This window comes from Epinephelus fuscoguttatus, linkage group LG11 (assembly GCF_011397635.1).
Source record: "Epinephelus fuscoguttatus linkage group LG11, E.fuscoguttatus.final_Chr_v1".
Classification (NCBI taxonomy): Eukaryota; Metazoa; Chordata; class Actinopteri; order Perciformes; family Serranidae; genus Epinephelus; species Epinephelus fuscoguttatus.
This window is the reverse complement of record NC_064762.1, coordinates 22006555-22027757: the sequence shown is the minus strand read 5'-3', so window position 1 is coordinate 22027757 and position 21203 is coordinate 22006555. Positions and strand designations below refer to the sequence as shown.

Here is a 21203-nt window from a genome sequence, read left to right as displayed (position 1 = left end):
ACTGGTTCCCTCATCAAAAAGCCTATGCCAATTTTTCCATTGGATTTTGGACTACTGCAGAAAATAAACACTGGCAAACAAACATTTGTGACACTTATACATTTTGTTCAGCTAGAAAACCTCCACAAATGAACACCACTTTTGTGATTATCAAAGCCTGAACGCAAAAAGCTAATGTCAGGCTATAAACTAATTAGACTACAGTCACATGACCCAACGTCACCACCATAACAGGACTGCAAGGCCGTGTTTGGCATGGCTCGGTGTGATGACTTTCTGTAGTCTCGTTTAGCCACTTATTAGCAACCACCTTTTAAAAGACACATAGAAGCTTCAAAGTTCCTGAGTGGGGTATTCACTGACATATTTTATGTTGTAGAACAAAACATGAAAGTCTTTCAAGCTTGTGTTAACCACAGACCTTATTTCAGGCATATGACCAAGATCCTATTAAAAAATACATTGACTTGAGGGAACCAGGAGTGCAAAAATACTAATTCATATTCAGGTTTTAGGACTCATTCCAGGGGCACTCCACAGCGTCTACAGGGTATAACTCACAACCTTATGATTACTGATTATTTTTACCAATCATACTCTTTCTCCATGGCTTTGTAGCAAATGTTTTGTGGCTTGGTACTGGTCCCTGGTTTGGGAGATGAAGTCTCAGATTGACGGTACAGTCACACATGAGCAAGGACAACATAAGTGAATATTTGCTTCCCATTCACTTCCATTATATGTGAGCAGAGGGGGCAAATAAAACATTTGCTTGCAGTGGCAAAGCAAATTTCAAAAGGTCAAAGTTGGTGAGCTTTGAGTGATGAAGTCACAGTCTCAACCTATAGTAAACAAGTACGTGTGGAGGAGACATTGACCACATTCACATGCACAAAATATTCTGGTTCTTGCCCTTATTCCAAAAAAGACAATATTCATACTAAGATGTCCACATGGCTGATAAAAAATATCATTTGATTAATATTGACATTTACATGCAGCCCTGCATACTGAGATTAACATGACCTATCAGGTTGTTTATTAAAACAAAACACAGAGAAGTGGAACAACTGGAGCCAATTGTCATTTTGCTTCATTGCATCAAAATAGAATTTCTGCAAACTTTCCCAACGGTAGTGGACATGTTGGACCATATGAACACAGCCTCCCTCTTCCCTTCTTTCAGCCACCTTCATGAAAAAGTCGGTGTTACGATATTTGCACATATCCAACATCCAAGTCTTTCATAATGTTTAAAAATTGGTGTGTTTCTTATTCTGACCAGAAATGTGGGCTCTCTTTGGGCATGTGTCTACACCAGCCTTAAAACTATTGGCAAGTTGGTCTGTGCAACGAATCTATCTGTGCGTTCACACCAAACGCGATGGACGCGATGTCATTGCCCATAACGCGAGTATCGTGTCGCTTGATCACAAATGTCACCTTTTTGATCATCGCTTCAATCGCGATGACGCAACCCTCCTCCCGCAATTTTCTTCACCTCCCGCTATTTTCTCGTCAACCATGGCTGAGTTAACTACCATAGCTGCTCTTTATCTGTTGTGGACATCTGATTCGGATCGGAGACCCAAACACCGCCGTGTCTGGGTTCACAATATCCTCCAGAAACGCACACAGCTGGGTGAATATCATCACCTTCTGCAAGAGCTGCGTCTGGATGACGGTCGTTTCCAGCGGTACTTCAGGCTGACGCTGGCCCAGTTTGAGAACCTGTTGGCGCGTATCGGATCTCCCGCCTGGACACCAACTACAGGCACTCCATCCCAGCTGTCCCAGCCTGTCCATCTGTCTCCGGTTAGTTGCTTATAATTTCTTTATGAAAATGAACGCTGATTGGATGTCGCGGCCCAGCGTCACGCGATGTCGCTTGAAAAGTCATTTACATTGATTTTGAATGGAAACTTGTGGCGTTCATTGTGTCTGGTGTGAATGCACAGTTAGACGATGCACAGACCTGACCATAAACAGGCAAGAGGCCTTGTGTCACAAACAGGATTGCCTCAGCAGGCAATGGTCACTTGCATGTTTTCGCTCATATGTGACTGTGTCAAAAGAGAGTCGGTGTTTAAAAACTGAATCCCCAAGCCAGTGTCGCAGTAGCTTAAAATTTTTAGATTTACCTCAATAGTCCACTCTGAAATTTTACTCTTCATCATCGAAAGGATGCAGCCGGTGTAAACAATCCCTGTTGAGAATAATCCCACTTCCTCGTGAATTTCAGACACTGATTCCATCGAGTCCAAAGATCCTGGTGAGACAAAATGTACCTATTAGTCAGGTTATATGTGTAAAAATGAAAAACCTTCCTTACAGTTTGTCATTGCACACATTCAAAATAGTTGAAGTAACGTGATTGCAAAACAATTCTCCCAAAACCAGGTGAATCAAGGACTAAACAAGACTCATCTATGACTAAAATCCCAGTGCAGTGGGCTGATTTGCTGACCCAATGAATAGAATTTAACTGTGCCATGTTTTATTCCAACCGAAGTCCGAAGTGCTAAAAATGGGTTTATATTTTATGATATGCCACAAATATGACAGATTTTTGAATAGAAATGTCAGATTTAGCTTGAGGGCTAGGCAAAAAGTAAAAGTAATCTTAAAATCTCAAAAAAAAAAAAAAAAAAGATAAAAGGTGAATGGTGAAGTTAAGTTTTTAGATTACCAACCTGAGGGTGAGTGCTCGACCTCCACACCAAGGCCCATGTCTAAGGGATTTTCCAGGGTGGCTTGAGGGACCTTCTGCATCTCGTCCGATGCGCTGAAGCTTGGCTGATTGTCTTTGTTTTTATTAAAATGTCCGCCATCCTCCTCCACATTGATGTCTGGTCGACTGTGCACGTCTGCAACTATCTGCTCCTCTTTAGTCTCAGGTGGATTTTCCTCAGGATGTGTTACTGTGAGATTGTCTTCACTCTCAGCCTCTGGGACGGTGTCAACCTTGACTTCTTCAGTAATGTGGGGCGTGTCGTCTTGAACATTTAATTCATGTTCACCTAAGACAAAAACATTGAAAGCAATCAGGACATTAGTGATTATTCCAGGGCGTCATTTTCTAGGTTTGTCTGAAGATATGCTGGTTAGAACAGATTGTATTCCTAGGTAGGATTTTTTTTCCTGTGAGGTGTGTACTTGCTCACAACTCTGGTATCCATCTCATCTATTTGATCTAATGACAGCAGGTGTGGTCTATGGCTTTGTCAAAGGCAAGGTATTTGCTTAGTAGGAGGTCAGTGTGGCTCTCTTTTATGTAGGTCTGCAGAGTTAGAGCCGGTACAATCATCAACTGAAGTCTAACTTTTTTAAATCTGTACTGGGCTGTACACTACATGACATCTGTAAAACAAAGAAAGATCTTGGGAATTACAGAGGATGAAGGTAGCTGTGGATCAAAATGCCTTGAAGTAAACTTTTGTCATACTTGCTGAAATTCTCACTGTATCTATGTGGATGTCCTCATAGTGCTTCTAATGGCATTTGCTAGAATCTATGGTGGCTGTTGGAAAACAACCAATCAGAGCTGAGGAGAGTCTAACACAGCTGTGAATCATGGCTTGTGAAATGCGTCCAAACTGTCAAACTAAGCAGTGCTGATCAAATATGAATCAAGATTCTATTACTGCATTGCCTCAAATGTTCTCTGACACATATTTTAGTGTACTGTTTAGCTGTAAAATGAGAGAAATTGTCATACAGGTGGGCGGTGCTTGGTATTGGCTCTAGAGGGCATCCAGGTCACGCTCTCTCATTTTTCTCATTGGTTTGGTAGCTACATATTAGCTGCCAAACCATTTAAACAACCAGTTATACAACATAGCAGAGTACAAATAGCCTGAAAAAATGTGTAAGATCAGAATAGTATAGTGAATTGATTTTGCCAAACAAGTGGAACAAGATTTCTCAAGTTAAATAAGGTGAGGTGTCAATCATCTTCTCTAGCTGTACAGCCAAGTACAAATATGTATGTTGTATTTTTAGCAGTGGCCGCAAATCACTGTATTGTGCAGTGTAAAGTTAAATTCTATCACATATGGTCACTTGAGGTGTGATGTCAGGTTGAACTGAAATCCTTTCAAAGTGAATGAGGAAACAATCTGGATATATCTGGAAACAAGATACTTGTCTAAAAGGTGTCTGAAAGGACGATTCAGGGTTGCATATCTGCAGTGCCACACTATCACATTCTACATTCCCTTTATCTGCAGATCATAAGCTGATGCAATACACTGTACGTGTGTGTGAAAGACCTGTATCAGAGGTTAAAACAGAATATACAATGGTAAAACCTGACTACAAATCACAGGGGACTGAATCATACAGCTGCTATCTATACTAGATAGTCATATTTAAAAATCAAGCCTACCTTGGTCAGTATCTGATGCTGTGCCAGTAGCCAAAGGCGTGCTGTCACTGGCTGTTGAATACTTCTGTCGTAGGCTGAATGCGAGCTCCTGGAAGTCATCCAGTATTTCAGTCTCCTCATCCACACTACTTGTGTCAGTAAGTTGGTCATAGTTGTCTTTTGTGTCCTGGCTGTCCAGCATCTTCTCAATCTCATCCAGGATGGTGTTCTCAGAGGTTTCCAGGATGCTCTCGAGTGCACTTTCAATGTCTTGCGTGGTACCTGTGTGTGTGCGACGGGTAGCCTGCAATTCGGTGTCCAAGTCCAAGAACATGGACTCAATTTTGAAAAGATTCTTGAGACCTAGAAGCTTTTGGACTCGCAACATTTCCTCCTCTGTGAAGTGGTCTCGAAGCAGAGTCAGTCTCAACACGCTGTCGCTGTACTCTGGGTCTGGAGTCGACACAGTGGGCAGAGCTGTTTCAGGTGAGGGTTTGTCAGAGTCGGTGTCATCTGATTGTGAGAAAGAAAGTGCGTTTTCATCTTCAAGTAATTCTTCTTTCTCCTCGCCTTTGGGTTCCTCTATCTCTATCTCTTCTTCATCTTCCGACTCCTCTGTAGGATGTTCTTCGTGACTCTCTGGTTCCTTCACAGATAATTGTGGTTGACTGTTAACGCTCTCTGAGACTGTCATTACATGGTCATGTTTTTGATCAGGTAAGCTGTCATCTATCGGCTTTTCATCATCTTTAATATCTGAATTCTTTGATAGCATCTCCTCAGTGAACGGGTCCTGACGTGTTTCAGTTTTGGTGCTGGCTAATTCTTGATCTGGCAACGTTTTGTTTTCGTCCAATTCATGGACCAAATCCTCACTATGTTCTATTGTAATGCTACTGTCATTATCATTATTGACCACCACATCTTTGGGTGCCTCCACCTCTTCCTTTTTGTGCTCAATTGGTTCATCTGTTGTTTTAATACCTAAGTTTTGAGCCTCAGGAATGGCAGTAGTATCATGTTGTGGCACCGGATCCACTGATATCGTACTTGCTTCTCTTTGATGGTGTACTGGCTCATTGGTTGGTTTTAAAGTTTCCTCCAAAGCGTCCGCAGGTCCGATCACTTCTCCATCACTCTCATCTTTATGATCAAACGATGCTGGCTCCATGTTCTCTGGCTCTACGTTCTCTGGCTCTGTTGGTGATTCTACCGATAGCGGTACTTCTTCTACAGCTTTCTTTGCTTCCTCAAAACTCGGGGCGTTTTCTGAAGCAGCTACCACTACCTCATCTTCGTCAACGTCGTCGTCGTCTTCCTCTGAACTCAAATCTTGGTCTGTCCTCTCTCCCCCGGTGACGACTGAAAAAACAGCATCTCCAAATGACGTCCACACGCCCTTCTCCTCTGCTGCCTCTGGTTCGTCGTCATGAACTGTTGGAGGACTTTCATGCTCTTTGAGGGGATCAGATGCTGGAGTGTTTACGGGTTCTTTAGTGAAGGACAGCAGTGGAGTTTCTACTTCAACTTCAATGTCATCCTCGGGATGATTCTCCTCATATTCGCTTTCCTCCTCTTCATATGGCGATACACTCTTGGTGATTTCATCATCAGTGGTGACAGCATCAAAAGTTGTTCCGAGGGTAGTTTTCAGCTCAGGGATTTGCACTCCTTCAGATATCGAGACTGGTTCGCTTTCAGGAACTAAATCATCTTTGGGCACAGATTCCACTTCAGATGGTAGGGGTGTATCTTTGGTTTCTGGCACAAGATTTTCAAGAACAGACTCTGCTGTGCTCTTTTGCTCAGCTTCTGTCTCTTCCGCTGCTGCTCTTTCGGGAGCATCAGGTGTAGCTGCTGGATCAGGCGCTTCTACTTCTGTAGGAGGTGATTCAGTTACTGTGTTAGGTTCCAGGAAAGAGGCACTGTCATCATCTGGGACTACATCAATATCCTCATAGCTATCATGATGCTCAATCTGTGTTTCATTTTCAGATGCCTCATCTGCTGGCGGCTGTGTTTCTTTCTGCACACTCTCTGCCACTTGGATTTGGTCAGGTGTTACCTCATTTTCACCATCATTCTCCTTAGGTGAGGAGCCTAACAGTGAATCTACGTCGTAATTATCAAACTTATCAAATCCAGTGTCAAAACAGACGAAATCTGTTGACTGAAAAGAAGACAAAAAGAAAGTATCAAATTACAAAACATGCATGGATATTTGCAAGGGAATTAATGTGTGTAATGCTGGTTTGAAAGCTCCATTGTATTCTAGGTGGCATTTTGACCTGGCTAATGAATTCAGTAAGTGAACAACATATTTTCATACCTCTGCTGGAACTTCAATTTCTTTGTCAGTATAAAGGTGGTTAACTGCAAGGACCTCATTTGGGAAATAGCCAAAGTTACTCCCAACCTATGGACAAATTCAAGAAGAGAACATGTTTTTTACTACACAGCAAAACCTAGACGTTATCCAGTTCTGATTAAATATTAACCAGAGTATACATACACTTCCGGCCCATATGTCGTTCCTTCTGCCTGACAGTTTGTAGTATACATAGACAGTTTCTGATTTCTTGATGGACAAGAACCGACAGTCTGGTCCTGAGAAATCTTTCATAGCTTTTCCCCGACACAAAAGCACTGTGAAAGCAAAATATGAAGCATTAGAATAGATTTAAAAAGGTACATTAAGCTTATTATTTCAAGAATGAAAAGTACCAATCAGCACAGCAACCTTTTCAAGATGCATTCAGACAAACAGAAAATATACATCCTTGTTTTGGGCGCACTTATCATACCATACAGTGTTGTTACAGTACTTGAACTTCTAACAATACCGCTGAGAAAACTGAGACCATAAAATGTACATTCTTTATTAAACGATAAAAGTAAAAAGGTTAGACCATGATGACTTCTTTTCTTGGATAGTAGTGGAGAACAGCAGGATGACTGTGGTAAACATTAACAATAATCGAGAGTGAGAAAGTGCAGATGGTACCGCTGTTATCAATACTGCAGAAAATGAGTACTGACACTGTTTCAAATATTCAGAATCTATATGTATCAATAAATCAGTATTTTCCAAAACACTAATACCTGCAACGAATGATTAAGCTATTTTCATTGTGAATTCAATTCTAGATTAATCGGTTAAGGATTTGCTCCATGTATTGTAAGAAAATACCAAGAGCTGCTAATTACAACTGTGACATAAGATTAACAAAATCAGCAAATATTCACATTTGAAAAGCTGGAACTGATTAAATTTGGACTTTTTTTGCCTAAAACTTACACAGCTGATCAAAAATATTGCCTGGTTCTTTTCCGTCAGTCCAATTCAATTTAAATTTAATTTATAAAGCCCACTATCAGAAATCACAATTTGCCTCAGAGGGCAGCATACGACATCCCTCTGTCCTTGGACTCTCACATCCGATAAGGAAAAACTCTAACCCTTTAATGGGGAAAAAATGATAGACACCTCAGGAATATCGACTGAGGAGGGATCCCTCTTCCACGTAGACATACAACAGATGTCGTGTGTACAGAACAGATCAACAAAATAAATTTACAGTAATACATATGACAATATGATACATAAGGAGAGAGGGAGACGGAGAGAGATGCAGGGCAAACAGTGATGACAATAGCTACAATGACATTTTAGCAATAACTATATATATTAACATATGATAGTATATGTATGTGAAAATAATAATCTTATGTGTATAATTATAGTAGAATCCACTATTTGTTTCAGCTCTACAAAATTTCTCTTTTTTTATTCTTTATAAAGCATGCAGCACAAAATGAGACTTAATCTGATATAACTACAGGACATGACATGACATGAACTATCTGCATTATCTCCCTGAAATACCACTGTTGGTATTAAAACCAAAACATCACTGTTTTAAGTCTCAAGTGTTGATTTAAAACACCTGAGGAGCAAAGTGACTTATCTCCCTGTGCTTCCTTTTGTTTTATGTGCCTAGTCTTTATTGTTTTACGACTCAAAGCTAGTTTCTTATCACCTACACCAATCTTTTTTTGTGGTGAACAGTTAAGTGTTATTTTCAGTCAACAACAGCAGCTGCCAGCTGTAACGTTACCCCCCAGGCTCAACATATGTTGCTTTACATGTACTTAGCGCTGCAAACTGAATGTGCTAACAGTAACGTTCATTTAAATTACATCAAATTAAGCTAACGTTTAATTTAAATAGTTATAGCTCAGCTACGCAGTGTGGAGTAACGTTAGTCTGTGTTGAATTAAATTAGCTACACAAAAAGAAGTAACAACCACAGCTAATGTGGCTTAACAATAAAGCTAGCTGTCTTTTGTTAGCTAGTGTTAAGCATTGTTTTTTGAACGTTACGAACATTACAAAGCTTTTGCCCAAAGCCGGCCGGTGGCTAGTTAGCTGCTAACGTTAGCCACCAAGCTAGCTAGGCAGGCCGGAGCTGCCAGGCAACCGGCCAACACTACGGGCTACGTCTCAACGAATAACATCCCCGAGCTTATAACTCATGTTAACATTAACATGCCCTGTATTCAATGAGCTCTGCTGCTACACAGCATCAAAGCTGCTACAGGAGGTTATCCAGGTCGCAAATATCGACTGGCAACAGGTCCAGAGATAAGGCGCAGTTTATGGCTAGCTGCGGTATCGGGATGTGGGAAGATTGCATCCTTCAAGTCCTGATGAGCTAGGAGTTAAAACAAGCCTGTGAAAAAACTTACTGCTGCATTCCTCGTCTGCGCATCTTTTAAAGTCGGAGAACCTTTTTTCCAAGGCTGCTGTTGAAATAAAATTAAATAAAAGTAATAAAAAGCCCTGTCGGTAAAAGTGTTTTGCTGCCATGCTGGCAGTTTCTGTTGACTGGCTCGACTCTGCTGCTGCTGGAGCTGAAGGAGCCGACACGTCAGCAGATCAGATCCGGCAGGGTGTAGGCACGGATAGGTTTACACAGGATATAAGGTTTGGATCAGGCTGCTGCATGTGTCTGTGGGAAACAACCCCAAGAAGGTGCAAGTGGTAAAAGGAGAAACTGCACTGGATATCAGCCTCATTAATAAGTAGGTGCAGTTTCTTCTGGAATCATCCTGTACACCAGCAGGGACATCTGAAACATACACACAAAGATTTTCAGAGATTGAAAACAAGGAATGTTGTGCACTGTAATGCCATGTCATCAGTGGTGGAGGAAGTGTTCAAATCCTTAAATAAAGTAAAAGCACTAACACCACACTGTAAAATAATCTGCAACAGAAAAAGTCATGCAGTGAAAATGTTACTGAAATAAAAGTATGTGAGTACAAGGAGAAAATTATATTTAAGTAATAAAAGTCAATTTCATAAAACCAAATAATTAAAAGGAAAAGCAGAAAGTCCTCACATTTGAAAGGTTGGACCCATGAAAAGTATTTACATGAAAAAATGGCTTAAGCAATTATTAAAATAGTTGCCAATCCATTTTATAATCAATCAGCTATTGGTTTAAACCAGGGGTGTCCAAACTTTTTTGAATGGGGGCCAGATAAACCAACGTGAAAATACTTTGGGGGCCAACTGAGTCTCGGGTTTAAAAAAAATAAGAAATAAAGTGAGACCAACGCAACCATTTTTATCTTTTAATGAACTATTACTACGTGATGCCTGTCTACAAACTGTATGATAGTCCTATCATTAGGCCCGTTTCCACTGAAGAAGTTCCTGGTACTATTTGGGGGGCAGGAACTACTACAGGAACGTCCTCTCGCTCAGCCCTCTCAACCGCCGTGTCTCCACTGAGAGAGCGGAGTACGAGGAAGGTTCCTGTAAAGTTACGGGCTGCCTCTGGATGTGACGTAATCGTTGCGCGACCATTTTGACCAGGGCGACGTAGGGACGCCGTTAGCCGTTAGCGTTGTCTGTAATAACTCACTAAATGGCCCGTGAAAAAAATATTTTTTCCAGCGGATGTCTTAGTTACAACATGACTGAGCTAACTGGAGTAGTTTCATATCGTATCCGACAGCGGGAGGCTTTTAACAGATGACGTCCTGATGTTAGCTTTGCTGCTGTGTTAGCTGTCCCTGTCAGCTGATGCTTTCTAGACATCGTGATTTCCCAAAACTGAATAAATACCACACATATCAACACAAAACTGCTTTGCTAGCTCAATCATGTTGTAACTAAGATATACGCTGGAAAGAATAATTTTTTCACGGGCCATTTAGTGAGTTTTTTTTTACATGGTGGCGAAAGCTATATGAACGAGCTAATCCTCGTTTGCTGAGTTTTAAAAATGCCGGCTATTTTGTTGCTTTCTGTTGTCGTCACATCCCTCCTTGAGTGTATCCAATCAGCACCAAGTAATCCTCAAGCCCCAGCCAGGAGTCTTTCAGGCCGTTCTGAGTACCTACCCTGAGGCAGGGACTTGTTTAGCCCCCGTAAAACTCTGTCCTTCGGGGGTGGTTCCTGCGTTGGAGACACGCACCAACGGCCCCGGCCCTGTAAAATTACCCCGAAGTTCCTGCGGTGGAAACGGGCCTATTGGGGAGTGAAGGGTAAAAATGCGAAGTGATCTTGCTCGATTAACCATTATTGTGTAAAAGGCCACATATGGTATATTTTGAAAGTCAAGCCGAGGGCCGATTAAAATTGGTCTGCGGGCCATAATTGGCCCCCGGGGCCAGACTTTGGACATGCCTGCTTTTAATTTAATTTAATTTAATTTTTTAATTTTATATACTTTATTAATCCCCGAGGGGAAATTCAATTTTTCACTCTGTTTGTCAATTACACACAGGTCCGAACACACACATGCACAAACTGGACCTATACATGCACTAAGTGGAGAGATGTCAGAGGGGGCTGCCCATGACAGGCGCTCTGAGCGGTTGGGGGTTTAGGTGCCTTGCTCAGGGGCGCCTCGGCAGTGCCCAGGAGATGAACTGGCACCTCTCCAGCTACCAGTCCACGCTCCATATTTTGGTCCGGACGGGGACTTGAACGGCGACCCTCCGGTTCCTAACCCAAGTCCCTATGGACTGAGCTACTGCCGCCCCCCTTAAGCTGCACTATATTTTCAAATTGTTCATGCGCAATTAATTTGTACTGTCACTAGTAACTAAAGTTATCAAAAAACTGTAGGAGTAAAAGGTAAATACTCAAGGAAAATAAAAAAATACCTCAAATTACTTACTTAAAATACTTATGTACAATACTTGAATAAATGCACTTACCCATACTCCAACACTGCATTTAATCTCCCCCAGAACCCTCTCCAAATATAGTTTAACCCTATAGCCAGAAAAAAAGAGAGAACAAGGCAGTTTTTACAAGTTATTTTAAGAGTGGTAAATAGGCTTATTGCAAATAGGAAAACATGACAAAACTGTGACCTAATATGGAAAAGAAAAACTCAATATGTGCAATATCTTCCTCACAATGAACTCCATTTGCAAATTTGGGTTTTTTAAAATAATGATAAAATAAATATCATGTCATTATCATCTATTTAATGTCTGCACACACCATTATATATTTATAGATAGACAGATAGATAGATATAAAACAAAACAAACAGCACAAGCACACAGAAAGGTAAATAAATGACATTATATACACATAAACTACATCTTGAATATTGAAAAATATCAGTATGGAACAAAACTTTGGGAAAAAAACATATAAAACAAAACAAGACAGCAGAAAAAACTGTAAACAAAAGCCCAATGTCTGAAATAATATCAGAGCTGTTGCTGAAACATCAGTTCACCTCAGGTTCAGGTTAAGGTGACAGCAGAAATAACCAGAAGCGAAGAAGAAGGAACTTTTTGCCCCGCCCCTTCCGGTAACAGCAGCCAATAAACGCGCACCTTCCCTTTTCACTTCCTTAGCGACTGTACTGAAAGCACAGAGGGGGAATAGCAATAGTGTACATGTGGATGTCCCGTTAATATACTCGCATAACATAAACTTTTCAACAACAACGCAGATTTAAATTCTAACTAGTTAAGTACCACAAGTTGTATTTGAACGTTAGCTCACCGGTGCAGGTTAGCTTAGCTGCTAGTTTAGCATCGGCACGTTGTTTATCACCAGAGTGCAGGTAGGAACTGAGCTAACTTTGTTTTACAAGATAATAAGCTTGTCTCCTTTCACTTGAGAAATATCACCATGATATAGTTATTTTATAATAACAGATGTAGCTTTGTTGACAGTGATATTTATTCTAAACTATGTTAGAAAGCTAACTTAGTTAAGAGTAAGCCCCAAATTACAATGACACATTGTTTTGCAACTGCAGAATAAAGCTGACTGAAGCCTGCTAATGTCATCAAACAATAACTTAATAGCACTGGTCTATTAGTGTGTTAATCTGTAATGACTACCTTTCTATCACTACTATTTCATCCTTATTACATAGCAGTTAGCTCCAGAACTAAGATTAGTTGATTAACTTTACAGTTGATCTACAGAAAATTGATTGGCCCCTATTTTCATAATCATTATAAATGCCAATACATCTTCCTGCTTCTTAAATACAACAAATGGCTGCGTTTCCTTGTCTTACATTACTGTAAATTGAATTTTTTGGGGGTTTAAATTGTTGGTTAGACCAAAGCAATTTAAAGACGTCAACTTGGACTTTTCACTGTTTTATATGACAACCAATTAATCGGTGAATTGAGAAAATAATCAGAAGATTAATCAATGGTTAAAATAATCACTTATGAAACTTTGTAATCTTAATGCTGTGTAAATAAACAATTAAACAATTTCCCCTCGGGGATCAATAAAGTATTTCTGATTCTGATTCTGATTAAATCACCTGCTGAACACAAACATGTTTCTCCCTGCAGGTGGAAGTCATAACTGGAGCATCAGAGCCAGTGATCAAAGGCAGCTGAGTCTAAGCGCTGTGCTGATTATGGATGACACGCAAATAGAGTCAGTGCCTTTTGAAGACTTAGAAGATGACAACGATTCCTCAGACGACAACTCTTCAAAGTCAGGGAAAAAGTCAAAGCTCCCTCTGGTTACTTCTACGTGTGCAGGTGAATTGTACAGTATGCATCTCCATACACAACTAACAAAAAAACTCCATTAAAGAAATGCTTAAGATTCCGTATCCAGTTAGATGTTATTCAAAAACAATGTCTCCATTAAATACATTTTAACAGACACTGAAAAATGTCCTGCTCAGTACAACTTTGTGCAATTAAGTCATAATTCTTAAGTAAAACAAACTTATGGACCCGTATAGAAAATGTTTTTTATTTGTTTATGATTTTAAAAAAATTGCCCACTGTATCAGCAGATTTTTACACACTCTCAAATATCAATATTAGTATCAGCTGCAAAAATCCAGTATTGGTTAAACTATAGAACTTGTACTAGTTCATAATGTTTACGATTATATCAAATAAAATCTTTGTGTGTTTGTTTTTTTATCTTAAGAGACACCTCGTGAAACTGGGTTTCATGAGAGTACCAGAATCTGTCTGGAGCAGATGAGAGAAGCCCTGCTTCATCACAGATGGCAGGAGGCAGCAGAATATATGGCATGTTACACACAAATGTTGGAAGACCCAACCAATGGCAGAGCTCAGCCGTGTAAGGAGGTAGGTTTGGTTAGGTCTGCGTTAGTATGTGTTTGTGTCAGGGCCCAAGGACTTAAATTATTACACATAATTCAATGCAGCATTAACAGACTGGGGTTTCTAAAAGCTTTTGCAGAGATTGCAAACAGTTTGAGAGTATATTCATAAACAGGGGCAGCACAGTGGTGCAGTGGCTGGCACAGCAAGAGGATTCCAGGTTTGAATCTGACCCCTCTGAGTGGAGTTTGCATGTTCTTCCTGTGTCAGTGTAGGTTTCCTCCAGGTGCTCAGGTTTCCTCCCACAGTCCAGAGACATGCAGGTTAGGTTAATTGGTGACTCTAATTGCCTGTGGGTGTGAATGTGAAGATGTCTCTATGTGTCAGCCCTGTGACAGTCTGGCGACCTGTCCAGTGTGTACTCCACCTTTTGCCCAGTGACAGCTGATAGCACACTTGCGACACTGTACCAGGACAAGCGGTTATAGAAAATGAATGAATATTCATAAATAAATAATCAGTTGCGCAAAAAAATCTGCTAAAACACATCACATAGGAATTCACATCCTTGACATTAACCCTCTTTTTGCACTTTCCACTGCAGCTTATCTGGAGGATCAGCGCTGAGATCCTTCACCATCACCCCAACTCAAAGCTAGATGACTACAACATCATCTATGAACGGATGAAACACTCAGGAGTAAAACATTACCTGATGGTATGTTAGCTAATAGACCTGACTGCACAGTGCTCACACATGTTTTACATCACTGAAAGATATTTAAGACCTGTTCCTTTGTGTCTCTAGATCTGTCTGGAACATGTGTTCCACCTGCTGCTCAGTGGTCACATTGAGGATGCAAAGCGTCAGCTGTCTGCTGCAGAGAGTTGGAGGTACGGGAAGGAGTCAGCAGCTCAGTTACAGAGGACTAAACTGATCCAAGCCTACAGGAGCTTACTGGATTACATCATCTGGTGTGACAAAAAGTTTACACACTCCCGCACTGGTAAGTTGATACACAGCTTTACACCCAAAACATCAATTATTTACATGTCTCAATTGCACAGACACTCTGCGAGCTTGTGTGATGTCACACTGCCACCTACAGGTCAGATGTCATAACTACTCTGGTAGAAAAGAAGCTTAAGAGATGATTCAGTTGTAGGAAACATATTTGTGTGTACAAACTTTCCTCTAAATGCCCTTAAGTAGGATTTATTGTTTGAAAAATATCTTTATTGTTTGTGAAAACTGATCCTTTTGTTTCAGAGTATTCCCACTCTGGTGACAACCAAGACACGCACAACTACTTCAGACAGGCCTCTGTGAATCTAAAGGAGATTCTGAAAAATCCTGGCGTCTGGGATCCCTTCATACTGAGCTACGTCGAGGTAAGAAATCATTCCCAACTGCCTGAATTAATGAAAGAAATATATATTTTTCATATCGCAAGCTTTTGATTTACTGGTCCATCTACGTCCCAATCCTCACTTATGGTCATGAGCTCTGGGTAGTGACCAAAAGAATGAGATTGCGGATACAAGCGATGTAAATGAGTTTCCTCCGTGGGGTGGCTGGGCTCAGCCTTAGAGATAGGGTAAGGGGCTCGGACATCTACAGGGAGCTTGAAGTAGAGCCGCTGCTCCTATGTGTCGAAAGGGGTCAGTTGAGGTGGTTCCGGCATCTGATCAGGATGCCTCCTGGGCGCTTCCTGTTAGAGGTGTTCTGGGCATGTCCCACTGGTAGGAGGCCCCGGGGCGGACCCAGAACATGCTGGAGGGATTTCATATCTCATCTGGCCTGGGAACGCCTTGGGGTCCCCCAGGAGGAGCTGGAAAGCGTTGCTGGGGAGAGAGATGTCTACTTTGCTCGGCCTGCTGCCCCCGTGACCCGGCTTTGAATGAGCGGTTGAAAATTGATGGATGGGATATTACAAGATAAAACAGAATTAATTTGCAAAGACATTTATAATCAACTGCTCTTGAATAGACCTATTATACATTTTGATATTACTAGTCTGTATCATGCTCTTGATTTAAGAAGTATACTTTTTGTCTTGTTCCTGTGAGGCTTGCTGCTGTTCAGTTTTAGGCCTAAGTCAAGTCAAATGTCCCTAATTCTTGTGTAACCTGTTTTATTTTGGCAGATGTTGGAGTTCTATGAGGATCACGAGGAGGCTTTGAAAGTCCTGAATGATTACGCATATGACAGCACTTTTCCACCCAATCCCAACGCACATGTCTATCTGTACCAGTACTTAAAGCGGCATGATACTCCAGAGAAGAAACTGATGAAAGTACTGAAGGTATAACTGTATTTTAAAAGCACTGTATTTATGCAAACATATTATAATGATCCCTGTTAAATTCTGGAGAAATTACGACATTAACTTTGTTAAACTAGAACTTGTTAGATGTACAGTCAAGCACACAAGAACAAACTTTGTCTAATGCATCGTTAAAACTTTACTTCCTCGTGCTGTAGACCCTCCATGTGTTAGTCCCAAGCCACGAGTTGATGTTGGAGTATACTTCTCTGCTGCTTCAGTCAGGTAAAACCAGGGTTGATCCTAAATTAAATTACAAATATTACCTGATAATTAATGATACACAGAATTAAATAAATTGTGATCATTTACCGTAAACATCAAGAGGTGTGTTCTTTTAAAAAAAGTTTTTATAGGGTTTTGGAAAAGATACCTTAACATGACTTTTTAAAAATGAGAATATGTTCCCTTTGTTGTAGCTGAACATCATTTTCCTTGTTCCACAATATCCATTATTATTTTTCTTCCTTCAGAGAAAAAAACTGACACCCAGAAAGCTTTAGAAGTCACTCTGGAGATGCTGGACTTTGCCTGCTGGAGGAGCAACCTGGACGCGTGGAAGAGTTTAAAGGCCATTATTCAAAAACTACAGTCACAGTACGTATTAAAGGTTTGGACGCTCTATTTTTTTGAGACTGCAGTTTTTTTAAATTGATATGTAATGAACTGTTGCTAAAGACTGTGTTTCTGTGTATTTGTGTATTAAACCAGAGAAGACTGGAAGGACGTTGTCTCTGGAAAAATGGCTGCGAGGAAAGACTGGTGGCCCGTGCTGCACTTCACAAGCTTCCACGCTAGTAAAGACTCTGAGGAGAACCCAGAGCTCATGGAAGTGAAGGCATCACTGATGAAAATTCTTTGCCCAGGTAAGTTTGTGTACACATGCATAAAGTCACTTGTCAAGGTTTTGTTAACTGTAACAGTTAACTGTCATTACTGTGTGGAGGTTATGTCAGTCCCCAGTGTTACCAGGCAGCGTTTTAGACACAACACTGGGCAGGTATTACTCTCACTGGCCTACAATAATCTTTATTTATTCTGACTACAGTTAAAGATTGATACGCCACATAAATGATCCACACGTAGGAGCTTTGATGTTACAGTCATTTTCACAGTTACCACCAAGTCATATTTTATAAGGTGTAAAATAAACTTTTTAAGGCCAAACTTCTTGCAGGATACTTGACTTTGCATTTCTAGACAGAAGTTGGCATTTTACAATGCAAAGACACTCTGAAGTTAGAAGCAAAAAAGAACAGTCCACGTCTCTCATGTGCACTGGGGTTTTCTGAGTATATATTTTACCGGTGACTCCTCATGAGAAAACGTTAACACCGTGGTTGGTGATGTGTGATTAATGGAAACAACATTTGAGATTAGTCCAGTACTGAGCAAGAGCGCTGCACACTGCAGCTGCGTAACGGGCTGCAATATAGCCACTGGAGGCAATAGTGCACTATCAATTTACCGACACTAAAAGTGCTTCTTTTTGCCACTGACAGGCTCAGATTGTTATTGCAAGTGTCTGCCAACATTGTGTAACGGACCCTACACAGAAATAAAACATTTATTTTTACCTTTTGCTTGATCTGGTCTGTTTGTTATTGACTTCGTGCAACAACTCAACTTGCGAGACTTTAGAACGAGACTTCTCCTTGAGTGAGACTTGGTTAGACACAACAACAAACACCAAATCAAGCAAAAGGTAAAGAAAAAAGTTATATGTCTTTGTCAGGCAGTTATAATAACAATCTGAGCCTGTCGGTGGCAGAAACAAGCACTTGTAGTGGACGTACATTGACGGTGCTCTATTGCCCCGAGTGGTTACATTGCAGCCTTTTTGCCACTGCAGCTCTCTCGCTCAATACTGGACCAGTTTAAATAATGGTTGTTTCCATTGATAACTTAAACCTTGTTTGCATGGGACTACTGTTACCTTGTAACAGTTGTGAAGGTCATTGGCGATACTAATCCTGTGTGAATGTGCCATGTTTGGAATTTGTCAAGTAAAAATTCCACTTCAAATTACCTACCATATTTCTCCAAACACAGAGGTCATATGATGCAAATCGCCATTTGAGTGATTTGGTACCAGAACCAGAGTGATTTATTTAGGTGCTATATTAAGTTTTGACAGCAGTCTGGGTGCAGGTGGCTCATCTCACTGCACAGCACGGAGACCTCTTGCAGAAAAGGCGAGCTCAAATCAATCAAAAGCTCGAAAGATGATGAGATTGATGAGGTGTGATAGTGTGTGGCAGAATCACTTCAATTCACTTCAATCAATTCAACCTGCATTGAAAAGATAAAAAGGAGGTTTACGCTGGACATCACCTCTAGTAGTGCTGTGTGGTGGAGTTACAAATGACTGTTTGCATCATATCCAGGGTATAACGTCAGTAATTTCAATTAAAATACAGATTTCACTCGTCCTGTGCAAATGCGCCCCATGAGACACAGATGTTAGGGTAATTTCTAAATCATGAGGTCCCCAGGTAATACTAATCCTGTGTGAGTAGAGCTTTAGACACAAAAACATGGTAAAATAGGGTCCAGGTTTCCCTTTAATTGGCATACTTATGTAGGGTTTTATTTCCCCTGCACCAGTGTAGGCGATCAGCCAGTCTCAAAACAGCTGATGTCTTATTTCCATTTCATACATATACAGTACAACTTAATGTGCCTTTCTTCTTACAGACCTAACGCTCAAGTACGCAGCTGGACAGGTGACCAATGGAGAGTGAACCAGAGACAAGAACTCAAACAAACAATTAAAATGTGTCTTCGTGGTTCACAGTCAAGAACAGAGCAGGGATGCTGTTGGAGAAACAAACTGAAAAACTCCGGCAAAGACGTCACCATGAAGTTTATTTTGACAAGATTTCTTTTTTTGTGATAAAATATTTCCAGCTCAAGGTTCACTGACACACATACCTCCATATTTTTTTTTTATTTAAACCTTGTTCCTGGATACTGAATTGTGCCATTACTGAGGCACAAGCTACACTGCCCACTGTGTGGAGCTCTTGTCCTGTGTTTGTGCAGCGAGTATCTGGAGGCTATGTCCACCTAATTCTGGCAGAAACTGAGTGTAGCTCTGAATGTCAGTGTTCATGTTGTGGTTTCTGTAAACATTTTAATGGGAGCAGAGTCTCGCACTGACCTCAGATGACCTTTGACTGCTGCATAGAGGGGCTTTAAGGTCACAAGTGTGTGTGTGTGTGTACAGCACTCAGCCTGAGGGATATTCTCTCTGTCAGGTCTTTTGTCAGGCCACAATAACCAACACAGAGCTCTCAGCAACATAATGTGTGTAAGTTGAAGTAAGTGGGGCAGACCTCTGACAGGTGGTTGCTAGGTAATGGCGTCGACAGGAAGCGGTTGAATGTGAGAAGATCATAATTGACCTGTGGTCAGCTTGTGTATGTTGTATTTTGCACGTAGTCAGTGTATGCAGCGCTGTTGATCTTGATTTTCACAAAGCGGTTGATACAGTTTGATTTAATCTGTAAAAATATTTGCATGTTTCTAACGACAGGATCGGGGCCTTCAAACGCTGTGCCTACTCTCCTTCAGACCGCACCATGAAATAAAGTCTAGCGTCCAGCAGCAGGCCAATTTAATAAGTGAAAGTGTTTGTAATGATTCTGTTTCGGCTTGCCACAATGTTGGCCATGCAGCAACTCAGTGAGCCGTACTGTATGTGTGTGTGTGTATGTGTGTGTGTTGCTTTGCAGTCATTACATAAACCAAAGCCCAAAGCACTTGCCCGACCACAGGAGCAGCTGCAGAAGGGATCTGGGAATACGTAACACATGTCGTTAGAAAATTCAAAACTCGGGGAGCAGTGAAGAGGATGGGAGTTAGGAGCTGGTCACCGCTTTGGATCGTGTCCTGGCGGTGACCTTTTTTGAAGCTTTGAATTTTTTAATCACCTACACAGATGCTCACAGTCGAGGCAGTCGTTGTGCTGTTCTCACTGTCATGGACTGGCTCTGTGGGGGGTTTGGGATTTTTTTTTTCCCCCTCAAGGGCACCTTGACAGTTTAGAGCTAATTTTTTTTTCCAGGGAGTCAAAAATGGAGACTGTCCTGTCTCGGGCCCTGTTTCACTCTGACCCAGTGGCTCCCAACGTCTCTATAAAGGGTAACAGCATTTAAATTAAGAATTCCAGTATGTTATTTCCATGGTCTAGGAAAGTTCAGTCAATATTTGTGAACATCTCTCAAAACCAGAAACCAGAGAATATAGTCTCGAACATGTGATGTCATCAAGTATAGTCTGGAGCTGCTCCATAGACAATGAATGGGAGCCTGATTATGAAGACCCACAGTGTTTGTTTTCCTTTTTGTAGCCAAATGAGCTTTATTCTGTTGTGGAGTTCTCAGCTCTGAATCAGAAAGTGTACCCATATGGACCGAATCACCATGACGTCGTGCTAACAATAACAATCACTTGTGGGTAGCAACTGCAGTTGATTTCAGTGGTAGAGATATGTGGAATCTGTTGTCGCTTTCAGCCGTAACTGTAACATTATACATGTGATATATAGTTTAAAAATAACAGCTTAAGCGTATGCTATTTAAGAATATTTGCTCTGCTGTACCTTACGTATTAACCAATCAATCATCAAACCTTTTTTAGGCAGCTAAAAACTAATCAATTGAGGCAACCTCTGCTCAGCGCTGTTTTATTTTGTGTTTCGAGTGTTTTCTACTTGAAGTTGACTACTATCTGTATCTCAAATTGCCCCTTGTGGACAATTAAGTTTACATTACCTTCCCTTACTAGTTGTAAATAAACACTGTGATCCTGGTCTATACTTAGATCATTTTCCTAGGTGCTCTCAGAGCCTGTTCACACCTGGTGTTAACATGCATGTTGACTGGTCCGATCACAAGTGGACAGTGCTA

At 40.9% G+C, this 21203-nt stretch overlaps 2 protein-coding genes across 7 annotated transcripts in view; one reads left to right on the top strand and one right to left on the bottom strand.

Annotated features, from left to right (window-relative positions):
- mia3 (MIA SH3 domain ER export factor 3) overlaps window positions 1-9327 on the bottom strand; it is a 20522-nt gene extending 11195 nt beyond the window's left edge. For 3 of the 4 annotated variants that reach the window (XM_049589916.1, XM_049589919.1, XM_049589920.1), the window contains exons 1-6: window positions 9116-9327; window positions 6879-7012; window positions 6696-6782; window positions 4388-6536; window positions 2694-3020; window positions 2142-2269 (exon numbers count right to left, since the gene is read on the bottom strand). In XM_049589916.1, the coding sequence (XP_049445873.1) occupies window positions 2142-2269; window positions 2694-3020; window positions 4388-6536; window positions 6696-6782; window positions 6879-7012; window positions 9116-9236 (2946 nt within the window). In that variant the 5' untranslated portion in view covers window positions 9237-9327. The remainder of the gene's footprint in view (window positions 1-2141; window positions 2270-2693; window positions 3021-4387; window positions 6537-6695; window positions 6783-6878; window positions 7013-9115) is intronic. The other variant, XM_049589918.1, reaches the window with a different exon arrangement.
- The window catches only part of taf1a (TATA box binding protein (TBP)-associated factor, RNA polymerase I, A), a 23675-nt gene extending 2472 nt beyond the window's left edge, over window positions 1-21203 (top strand). The window contains exons 1-11 of one of the 3 annotated variants that reach the window (XR_007450367.1): window positions 12267-12471; window positions 13226-13420; window positions 13824-13987; window positions 14568-14681; window positions 14772-14970; window positions 15234-15355; window positions 16111-16269; window positions 16449-16515; window positions 16764-16900; window positions 17002-17156; window positions 18988-21203. Coding sequence is in view for 2 of the 3 variants with exons in the window: in XM_049589935.1 (XP_049445892.1) it covers window positions 13294-13420; window positions 13824-13987; window positions 14568-14681; window positions 14772-14970; window positions 15234-15355; window positions 16111-16269; window positions 16449-16515; window positions 16764-16887; window positions 17002-17156; window positions 18988-19034 (1278 nt within the window). In the remaining variant the exon portion in view is untranslated. Of the gene's footprint in view, window positions 1-12266; window positions 12472-13225; window positions 13421-13823; window positions 13988-14567; window positions 14682-14771; window positions 14971-15233; window positions 15356-16110; window positions 16270-16448; window positions 16516-16763; window positions 16901-17001; window positions 17157-18987 lie in introns of those variants that run through there. The other 2 variants (XM_049589934.1, XM_049589935.1) reach the window with 2 other exon arrangements.